We start from the raw sequence: 11,703 nt of genomic DNA, 5'->3' as shown, positions 1-11,703 counted from the left end.
TTTTATGTGTCGTCTTCACAGTTCAGAGGGCCCCATGCCTTTCTTTGCCTAGGTCCCCAAATTTCCTAAATCCGCCGCTGCATTGAGCTTCCGGATAAACGAGTACCAGTAGCGCCATCTCCCTACGGGGTGAGTCCAACGTGTGGTTTTTAGACATAGTGTGAGCATCAGATCGCATCAGAGCATGGGGCCATATTGTAAGAACAGATATCGTGAACTGTTAAACCCCGCTGTTTCGTCGTACAGTTTGAGCTGTATATGAGCACGATTAAAAATATCATAGTGTATGCCGGGCTTAACTTTCCCTGCTCCCCCTGCCAAACCTCTGCCTCCAGGTCCATTCGATTGCAAGAAGTTGCTCCAGGGTTCAAGCTGGTTCTCTGGTTGAAAGTGGTTCAAATCGGTGGCGAGGAAGCTTGGTACTGCTGGGAACTCTGCAGGGCCTTCCAACCACGGCTGTATTTGCTGCTGTGTTTGGCTGCAGCGTACTTAGACACTGTCCAGCTGGGGGAAACTGCTTCATACGGTCTCGGCTCACTTTTCCTGCAAAATCACTAAAAGCTGGTTTCTGTAGAGGCTGGTTCCTTACTTTCTCCTAGAGAAAGATGAAGGAGGAGCCTGGATTCGTAGCGGTGGGCACCCTGTGGTGAGGGGCGCTCCCCTTGCGAGTGACCCTGCAACAGTTTCACATTTCCTGTGGCTTTCAGCCAACAGTCCAACATCCACGCTCTGTCTTAGCTGATTTCACATACGAGGGAAAGAGAAGCAAGCAGAGAAATGCAAGACCCCTTACAATGCATAAACACATCCATGATAATAAACAATGATTACATTTTTTATTGATTTATATAAAAAAATACATGCAATAAAAACAAATTATTCCAATGTTTTAGTTTTAGTTGAATTTATTGGTACAATATCCACTTGTCATTATTTTTAGTAAGTAATTACCGACATTGTCTCAGCCCACAGTTGTAAAAGAAAGAAAATAAATTGAAAGAAAGAAAAAAAATTGTGTCCCGTCCCAATCCCAGGCCAGAGTAAAAAATAAAATCCTGTCCCATCCCACTCCTGGTAAAATTACTCCCACTCCCATTCAAAATGACTCCCGCTCCTGCGCCACTCCCATTCTTGTTCTCTACATTAAAGGCATACTATGCAACATTTTTCAGTTAATTAATGTGTTCCATACCGTTTTGGATGATTAAATGAGTCATTTCAGGTCGAACAAAGGTTTTCTTGACCAGTTAACCGTTTCAATTTAAAAAATTTTGATAAAAGAAAGAATGCCCTGAATGTACACGTCGATCGCGGTGGGCAGCTCGGGCTGCATTAAACAATGCTAACTACACTAGGTGGGCTACCAGCTACTTACCTTACAAACAGCATTCTGTAGTATTGTTCCCTGGATGTTAATTTTATTTATGTTAATAACTTCTTGAACTTGAAGAGAAGTTATAGCACAACACTGCACACACGGTTGTGGGTCACTGGGTTACTTAATTTCTCCAGTGCAGACTTTCTCCTCACGAGGTCCAGGAGAGAGCATCTCTCCTGTACAGCTGGCCAGCAGCAGGCGAAAGAGGAAGATTGGCCCAGGCAGCTACGTCTTATAAGTTGTGTTTCCATCAACCTTTTTCAATGCGCATTTTGAAAAATAAAATTTTGCTTATTGCTCCTTTAAATACAGTACAGATGACCTATGGGTATTACAGATAATTTGAGAAAGTGGAATACAGTTTTAGCAAACAGATTAGGCCACATCACATGGCTAGTGTCCTGTTCAGTAATGCTGTATAGCTTCTTAGCTTGATGTGGAAGAAAAAATATGTGGGTTGATTTGAGAGGAAGAAGTCACTTTAATATAGTACTGGGATCTTGTCAGCGGATCAAACAAACATCGAGTATGCAGAATTTTGCTCTGCATGTAGGACATGGGACTTTGCTGGATAACCAAGTGTCCAATCTTTGTTGGTCCTGGTGGCTGGCAAACCATCGACCCAAACATAAGAGGCACCACATGGGCCTGCAAAAACACTGCTGGCACTCTGATTCATTCTCTATTCCTGTAGTCAAGACACAGACACACATGTTAGGTATTACTGACTCAAACATGAACAGAAAGTGTTTCCAATATCTTATGACAAAATTTAGGCTTATACTAGATCTTCTACTATTGCCTAACAAGCCATTCTTTAAAAGCTTGATTGTAAAAAAAAAAATGTTTTGTCCTTTTTAGGAAAAATTATATATGTGTAAGAAAGCTCTTACCTGCTGTTTGACAGAGTCTAAGCAACTTAGTACTTGATGGAACTTGCATGCAGCCAAAACAGGGCTCCACTTCCTGTAGATGCACATTGCTTACAACTCTTAACAGTTGTTAAACAAAAGCTCAGTGGCCGTATTCACAAAGATTATCAGAGTCCTCTCAGACAGCTCCTATCTTAACCTAAAAATCGTAGCTTAAGAGTGATTCAGATAGCTGCTAAGAGCGACTCTGGGTAAGGAAATGACAGACATTTTTATCTTAGAGAGGAGGTGTGGTTGACACGTTGTTAGGTGTGATGCTGTCTTTAATGCTGTGATTGGTTGACGGTACAAGAAAAAACACACAAATGGGCTCATATCAAAGGAGAGGAATCAACCAGTTACACTGGATTGTCACACATCACAATGTTTGAACGCACTTCATTCACATCCTCATCATTATTTTGATTTGCTTATTGTGGAAGCCAAAATGTATGTCATGTTTAATTGTTCACTTGGGGTTGCTGCCAGCTCATGTATATGAGAGCGACAGCAGCAGGTAGAGAGCAGGTGTTTGAATCCGGAAGGGCATACAGGTTTTTGACCGATGTGGCGGAATCTTGTAAAGACTGGGGTCATGTTGCCTTTGGAATTATGGTCTACTGGTCATTGTGCACTATTCATCCCAATTGGAGCAAAATAAACTACAGATAATGCATCAATACGAGCCTATGGATTCAATTGAACACTTCACATTAGGTACCTTAGCTGCCAAGCGCATCATACCAAAGCAACTGATCAACACTTCACTATTTATTACACTGGCTAGTATGCTTATTGTTGTGTTTACTCGCCAGTCATTTTATGACTTCATCTATTTGATATTAATGCGCCCTCACCTGTCAGCATTTTGCTGGGATTGCCAGCTTGTATAAAGCGGTCATATTTGCCAAAATTAACAACATGAAATGGAGGAAAAAAAAGATGGAAAAAAGCAAACAGCAATGCATCTGTCCAGTCAGCTGTGGGAGGAGAATAGGGGAGAATTGAAAAGTAACGGCGCAAATACACGGACTTTGAACGGTATTGCTGCAGATCAATGCTCCTTTTTGTCTGTGCATCTTGGTGCTATTATGCACCAGCCTGGAACATGAGAAGTGCTGTAGCACTCAAAAGCTAAGAGATAGCATCACACAAATGAACTTCTAGATGATATTTTAGGCTACTGACATTTATCCTCACTAAAATGACGTTGGGTAGAGCTGCCTTTAACTCTTTGAGCCGCTGAACCTAATTAATTTCCCCTTATGGGGATGATAAAGTTTATCTTATGTAAATATTATGATTGTATAATTGTTAAGAAAGTTAATGTGCTCATTTCCTTCACTGTTTAGGCAGTGTATCAGCCAAACATCTCTCTCTGTTTCCACCATCTTCCTGCTTAAGACACTCTTAGGCTCACTAAAAGTCCTCCTCTCTACTCCAAACATTTTGCTACGTTAGGAGTCTCTTAAGGCCTATGATGCTTTGTGAATAACTTTTATCTTACCAAGGTAAAATTCTAAGAAAAAATATTTTTCCTAAAACGATGTCACTAAGAGCTACTTTTAGCAATCTTTGTGAATACGGGCACAGATTTGCAAAAGTTGAAACCAATGCAGAATACTACCTGCCCACTGGGGAGTGTGTATCGTTGATTGAGCTCAACCTGGGCTCTGAAGGTTTCCAGAAAGAGCTCACTGACTGTTTGGTGGACCACAACATTGGGAGAAGTTCTGATGGGAGCTTGGAATTTTTCCCTGAAATCTGTATAATCTGTGGAATTAAGACTAAAAACAACAGAAATTATTTCATGGGAAATTATCTATTTTTTCACTACATCAATAATATTTTAATTTGGAACATTTATTGCTTTTGTAGCATTGTGAACAGAGACCAGAATTAGAATAATTGAATGAGTGGTGTACATAGACACAAACACACACCTGATACTGAATGGCCTGACAGCAGGATTGATGCTCTCCACTCTCAGGGTCAGGATCTGTATGGGGGAAGGTGAATCTGGGCTCAGCTGATGCTGCCTGGACTCTGTCACGGTCACATGACAATCACTTTGTAAGGCCATGTAGATATGATATGTGGTCACCTACAAACAGAAAAAGAGAGCGTATTTGAATCAAAATTCTGTTTAACAGATGAGATGGATAATGTCAAAATCCAATATAAAATTGCTCAAAGCACAAATACATTTAAATTTATGAACTTATGATAGGGCTTTTATTTCTATAGTTCCAGCTTCAGAGTTTTGGCTCTGCAGTGGGCAGAATCTAGATCAAACTTCCTGAAAGTGACAGAATTGTAATGGTACAGCTTGTATGCTGTTTGTTTTGCTCTGCTCTGTCCCTGCTACAGTGTCACCCTGTTTTTTCCACTGAATGCGGAAGCTGCCAGCCACCTTTTCCACCAGGAGTGATTCAGAGCGTAGAGCCGGTGCACCGTTGTACTTGGATCACGCGAGGATTGCATCATCATGCGATAGTAGTTGACTTGTAGGCTTTTAATAAAATTAAAATTGTTGTCCATGGAGTCAAGTATCAAGTTAAATCCGCTGGTGGATTGGTGCTGGAGCCGCAGGTAATGGCATATTGATGTTTCACTGTAAAATGCGATCCAAAGCCTGCACATGTAGTCTTTTACTTGTAAACTGAACTAGATTCACTTTGCTTTTCATCAACGGACTTCCTGTCTGAACAATCCACTCTGCTCTAGATTGATGTGGGGCTGGTGCCGGCATTTCAGGGATGCTTCAGAAATGCGCCATGGCATGCTGGGTGGAACTGTCCTGACTGACAGCAACTATCGGCAAAGGTAATTGGAAAAGTTAATTGGAACCCCAGGGCTGCTTTCTCAGCTCGGCTCCTCTAATCAGCTCTGAGCAGTTACAGCTGAAGCGACTCTAATTACTAGGAGTTGTTACAGCTGCTTGTTCTTATAATATATACTAGTCTCTCCCTGTAGGTGTGGGAGAATAAAGAGAGGACCCAAAAACAGTTTTCATATCAAATGAAAATAAAAAGGCTCAAAAACCAGAACAGATAAAGGATTGTCTCTCATAGCCAGTGTGGGGGACTTTATTTCAAAGTACACCTCAAATACAGTGTACTCAAATACAGTCAGACATCTTCATCGCAAAAATCCCACAGCCCCAAGACTTCAGGGTGAAGTTATACTAATCAATTTACATTGCTATCTACGTAGCTACGATGCTTTCCAAACAACCCCCCCCTGGGTGACCCCTGAGCTGAAAGTCCTCCTGAACCAGAAGAAGAGGGTTTTCTACTCAGGGGACAGAGAGGAGCAGCGTAGAGTCCAGCGGGAGCTCCAGTGGAGGATCAGGGCAGCAAAGAAGGACTATGGGAAGAAGAACAACGTCAGAGATGTGTGGAGAGGTCTGAAGAACATCTTCGGCTTTGGTCAGAGGACCAGCAGGGCGGCAGACGGTGACACCAAGTCTGCAGATGAGTTGAACACATTCTTCACCCGGTTTGACTCCCCCCACACTGGCCCCCTCCCTGCCGTCAACTCTCCACACGTCTCCAACTACCAGCCCTCCAGAGACCTACCATCGCCCCCACCGCCACTCCTATCAACGACCGACCCATCCACACCTTCGGTCCTACCTTCCTCCCCCCTCACAGTCACACCAATGCAGGTGAGAGGTCAGCTGACGAGGCTGAAACAGAGGAAAGCCTCAGGACCGGACGGCATCCCCCCCAGGCTGCTGAGGACCTGTGCAGATGAGCTCTGTGAGGTCCTCAGCTACATCTACAACCTGAGCCTCAGCCTGGGGGTGGTGCCCACCCTGTGGAAGACCTCCTGTGTGGTACCGGTTCCTAAAACGCCGCACGCCAGGGAACCAGCCCACTTCAGACCGGTTACTCTGACCTCCCACCTGATGAAGACCATGGAGCGCCTCATCCTAGCTCACCTGCGCACCGTGGTGAGCCCCACCCTGGACCCGCTGCAGTTTGCCTACCGGCCCAACATCGGAGTAGAGGATGCCATCATCTACCTGCTGCAGCGGGCGCTCACCCACCTGGAGACCACCGGGAGCGCTGTGAGAGTCATGCTCTTTGACTTCTCCAGCGCTTTCAACACCATCAGACCGGTGCTGCTGAGGGGGACGCTGGAGGACATCTGGCTGACTGGACCATGGACTACCTCACTAACCGCCCTCAGTACATGCGGCTGCACGGCTGTCAGTCAGAGGTGGCACTCTGCAGCACCGGGCCCCCCAAGGCACCGTTCTGTCTCCGTTTCTCTTCACCCTTTACACCTCGGACATTACTTACAACACGGACAGCTGCCACCTTCAGAAGTTCTCTGATGACTCGGCCATTGTGGGCTGTGTGTCTGAGGGGAATGAGCTGGAGTACCGGTTGGTCATCATGGACTTTGTGGACTGGTGTGAGAAAAACCATCTGTGCTTAAACACCAGTAAGACCAAGGAGATGGTGATCGACTTCAGGAGAAGACCCCCACCTCACTCACCTGTGAACATCCAGGGGCAGGACATAGAAACTGTGGAGAGTTTCAAATACCTGGGTGTTCACGTCAACAATAAACTGGACTGGACTCACAACACCGACGCCCTGTATAAGAAGGGCCAGAGCCGGCTCCACCTCCTGAGGAGACTGAGGTCCTTTGGAGTGAGCAGGCCTCTGCTAAAAACTTTCTATGACTCTGTGGTGGCCTCAGCCCTCCTCTACGCTGTTGTCTGCTGGGCCCCTGGCAGCGCAGAGCGGGACAGGAAGAGGCTGAATAAGTTGGTGAGGAAGGCCACCTCTGTCCTGGGCTGCCCTCTGGACTCTGTGGAGGAAGTGGCTGAGAGGAGGGTGTTGTCCAAGTTCACATCCATCATGGACAACACCTTCCACCCGCTGCATCAGACTGTAGAGGAGCTGAGCAGCTCCTTTAATGACAGACTTAGACATCCAGTCTGTAAAAAGGAGCGCTACCGCAGGTCATTCATTCCTGCTGCTATCAGATTATACAATGCTGCACTGTAACTGTGACCATAACTGTAATAAGTAATGTGCAATAACTAATGTGCAATAATCTAATAAATACACTGTACTACAACCCGCGCAATAGTCCTGATGTAGTGACTGCTGCTATCAACACCTGAACATATGTCAGTACACATGTATGTATGTATGTACAAATGTATACAATGTATATGCACATATATGCGCGTAGGTACGTATGTATGTAGGCGTATAGATATATGTATATATATATATATATATATATATATATATATATATATATGTTTATATATATATATAGACCACTATGAATGTAAATAAGACATCATATGCCCATTCCTATTTCTTTTTTTTTGTATTTTTTGGTATTCTTTTTGATCCATTGTATATATGAAGATTCACTGTATATAACTGAATGCACCTTCCATACTCTGTACCTTCTTGTATGAGCCGATGTGACGAGTGAATTTCTCCATTGTGAGATCAATAAAGACTATCTTATCTTATCTTAGTGACGTATACAGGCACATAATCTTCCTGCAGGACTTTATAAGGCATCTTTCTTTGAGTCTTCAGGTCCATCTGCTGTCTTGCTCTTCAGCTCGGCTTCCATATTTGAATGTAATGTTTTCCTTCTTGGACCAGAGAAGGCCAAACTATTTCCACAGCACTCCTTACACATTTCCTCTGGGTATTCTTGGACCCATTCTAGCAGGACTGCTTGTACTAATATCTTTGAGCCAGTTCCTTACTTTATGAAATAACAAGTCCACTAAATTGGTAGCTATCACACTTGTCGAAAGCCTTCCATGTGAGTAGACCATATAGCATTCCTGGATTGCCTTCCTGGGATTTACCCAGACTGATCTGTCGATTCCTGCCTATTGGCCTTCTGATTCTGGACACCAAACTACCTGCAAGTGCTCAGCCTCAGTTAAATACCCAGCTTTTGGGCACTGCAGATAATAGAAAATTACGCCAGATCCTAATTTGAAAAAGCATTACCAAAAATTAAAAGGTCAAATTAAAAAGAAGGGTGTAAAAAGAGCTTCTTGATGTTGTCTAATACGATAAAATAATACTTTGCATGTGTGCCATGATGACAAGGCAAAAATAAAAAAAAATCCAGTTATCTTTTTTCACGGATTGAACAAAACCAATAGGATACTTTGTCTTCTATGAGAGGCACAAGGTGCCAAAGAATTAAATTAAAACTTGTGTTGTTGCTATGTTTTCCATTATGTGTAGATAACACTGGTTCAGTTATCCAGTGTTTGACCCTACTTATAAGTTAAGTCCCCTTACTAACAAAAACTCATTAAGACAAAAACATTTTTTTTTCAGAAACATCATACAATATACAGGAATAAAACTACTGGCAGCAAAATACAAAATAACTGACAGACTTTCGTAAAACAGAATTAACTATTGTTCAATTTGACTTTAAACGGTAAGTAGACATAAATTAGTTTGAGAAATAATCCAGTCTTTTTCCTTGCAGGAACTGTTTACCTAGTACTTGAGAGATCATTCTTTTTACACTCACCTTCAGTATCCAGCTGTCTGTAACAATAACTTGAGCTCCAGGCACTCCAGTCACGACTTTGTCTATTCGTCTGAACTCTCTGTTGATGTTGGCTGCTACATGACCAGAGCTGGAATAAGGAAGCTGTGCGTGAGCTAAAAGTGTCTTGCTGATGGGATGGTTGTGCCAGTGGCTGCAGTACCAGTAAATGACAAGCACCCAGCTGGCCAATTGAAGGCTCACAGACAGAAAGAAAAAAACTCTCCAGCTGCCACTAACCTGGTGGAACACAACAAAATAGAGCTAGGATTAGATTAAAGTATTTTTTACCAGTCTGAATAATAAACTTGACTTGACTGCATTGTTTGATAGGTAGTGTCAAACTGACATGCATTCTATTGACTTTGAATCTGTCTATGATTGGACTGAATTTTTATTTTTGTAAAGTGCTTTGAGAGAATATTTGTTGCCAATTGGCACTATATAAATAAACTCAACTGAGTTGAATAGATGTTTGCAAACGTTTAATAATTCCTCCTCTCAATCTGTAAAGGTTAAAACAAAGATCTAACATCTCCAATCTAACACATTAAAATAAATCAAAGGTCTTGACTAATGAAATGGCAAACAATTCAACTGATCATTTTAAAGAAATGTTTGCTCAACATTATGAATTTCTCAGATCATAAAATTCAGTGACTGTATACTGGAGCCAGGTAGACTCTCATGTGTAATGTTATTTTATAAAAGGATAGTCTCCTCAAGAACCCTATGAAATGTCACTCCCATTAGTTATGAGGCTAACTACTTGGGAAATGCCCAGACATGAAAGTCACATGGGTCATGAAGCTGAAGTATATTAATTGTTTTTTTCTTTTAACACACAAGGCTGAAGTTGGCATTCGATGCACAGCTACTGTTTTGTCACTTAACAATTCGGCTTTTTTTTACCAACTCTAGACAGCCTTTGATTACTTGTAGTTTAAAAACGTATATTATACAGAATGCTCAAACTTAAACTGTTTCTTTTTACATTAATGAAAGACTACAAAAAAACTCTGTGATAAGTGGAAACTTCTATGCTATTTATGAAAACACAAAACAGTGCCTAATATACTTTCATAATCCTTTGGGATTAATAACGTATTTAGAATTTATTTTAAATTTTAAGCATAATATTAAAAAAGAAAATGATGCTGTGGTGTCACAGGAGTAGTGTGAATGACCCATATAGCTAAATCAAACATTTCTCTTTCCTCAATATGTTCCTCATATGTTGTAACATATGAGGAACATATTGATGGACAGATTCAGCACAGGACTATGGCTCTTTGCTGAAAAACCGTGACAATACCAATGGAGTGATTCAACAATGATTGACCACTGTCCCTCATCAGGGAGCTGTAACGCCAGTTCAGGACGTGACAGACTGCATTTCCCATTAGGCAATGTGGTCAAAATGGCCACCAAATCCCAACATGCAACACGGCCTAAAATGGCCACCGACCGTAGCAACAAGATAACTATGGGAAAGGTATTTAACCCGATCGCACACTGCGATCTGCCTTCTTATTTGGCGCCCCGCCAGACTGGGAAGACACCCACAGCTGTTCATCCCGTTTGGGATTTTCCCCACGTGCCACATGCTCGATTTTCTCGCTGGACCAAGATTTACCGAAGCTACTTCATCCCTGCACTGCCGATGCAGGAGGTCAACTTTAAAAGTACTTTCTGAACCCACTTGAACCAAAGACTGAGAGCCGTTATCTCCCGGTGATTGTAAACGGGACCACACTTTTGGTTTGGCCGAACAAAGCGTCTGAAAAGAGAGAGAGAGAGACGAAGGGACTTCTCCTCCCGTTCCCCGCTGTCCGCTGAGCTGAACCAGTTCCGCGGACTCCAGGACACCAGTCGAGGCATCGTCAGAGTAAAGAAAGATTCCCCCCCCCCCTTTTTTTATTTCTCTTTTCACCTATAAGGTGATTAACTGCTTTAACTGCTGAATATTTTCTGATGTATGTGCATGCATTTTGTAAGTAATTTTGGCTGTGTTGATTTTTGGTTCATGGGTGACTCCGCTACGGGGTTTTTTTTTCCATCTCTTCTCTTCCTCTTTTCCTGTCCTCTTATCAGCTAGTTAAATCTCTTTGTGAAACCTTCCAAAATAGACTTGTACATAAAAGAACAGATGTGTGCATATTAGTCAGAAGTTGTGCATAACAAACATTTGTAAACTCATAATAAATGAAATCTCATTCAAAAGATACAACATACAGTTTAAATAGTTACAACTTCAATAACTAATAAATACAAATTTCAAGTTTAAATTTGTGCTTTACTCTGCATGAACACAAACAGCAGCGGCTGCTTGAGAATACAGATTTTTTCTTTGAGAATACAAATTCACAACAGTAGTCTGACGTCACAGTTTGGAAGGCTGGTTAATGGAGCACAGAGTGCGAAGATAGGAGCCGTGCATGCGTTCTTCAGACTGACCGTCTCAGAATGCACCGCGGCCGCAGCTTGATTCGAGACAGCGCAGAGATCACAGTGGTAAGTTAAACACTCCCTTTTCTGCTGCAGTAAAAGTACGTTTTCAGATCGTTTGAGGCGAGAACATTATACTTTTAAGCTTCCCTATTTACCGAGTTGGTGCGTAATTTAAAAAAAGAGTCTGATTTATTTTTTTGTGTTTATCAGACTGATGCGTGTTGCTTTATTAACTCAATAATTGCTGGAATAAATTGTAAATGTCTCCCAAGGATGACAGCAGCATATAAAATGGGGCTGGACGATAACTTAATAACAATATATATCAATCGAAAGACGTGTGGCACAATAAGGGAAAAAAGGGTCGATAAAAGTTGGTTATAGAGACAGTTT

At 42.2% G+C, this 11,703-nt stretch overlaps 1 protein-coding gene across 3 annotated transcripts in view; it reads right to left on the bottom strand.

Moving 5' to 3' along the window:
* Positions 1 to 887: 887 nt before the first annotated feature.
* The window catches only part of tmem129 (transmembrane protein 129, E3 ubiquitin protein ligase), a 48,501-nt gene continuing 37,685 nt past the window's right edge, over positions 888 to 11,703 (bottom strand). For 2 of the 3 annotated variants that reach the window (XM_036130104.1, XM_012857984.3), the window contains exons 3-7: positions 8,842 to 9,099; positions 4,233 to 4,393; positions 3,917 to 4,076; positions 2,272 to 2,344; positions 888 to 2,066 (exon numbers count right to left, since the gene is read on the bottom strand). In XM_036130104.1, the coding sequence (XP_035985997.1) occupies positions 1,882 to 2,066; positions 2,272 to 2,344; positions 3,917 to 4,076; positions 4,233 to 4,393; positions 8,842 to 9,099 (837 nt within the window). In that variant the 3' untranslated portion in view covers positions 888 to 1,881. The remainder of the gene's footprint in view (positions 2,067 to 2,271; positions 2,345 to 3,916; positions 4,077 to 4,232; positions 4,394 to 8,841; positions 9,100 to 11,703) is intronic. The other variant, XM_021313827.2, reaches the window with a different exon arrangement.

The sequence above is a fragment of the Fundulus heteroclitus genome, unplaced genomic scaffold (assembly GCF_011125445.2).
Source record: "Fundulus heteroclitus isolate FHET01 unplaced genomic scaffold, MU-UCD_Fhet_4.1 scaffold_28, whole genome shotgun sequence".
Taxonomy (NCBI): Eukaryota; Metazoa; Chordata; class Actinopteri; order Cyprinodontiformes; family Fundulidae; genus Fundulus; species Fundulus heteroclitus.
Note: the sequence above shows the minus strand (reverse complement) of the source record. Positions and strands in the feature narration are given on the sequence as shown.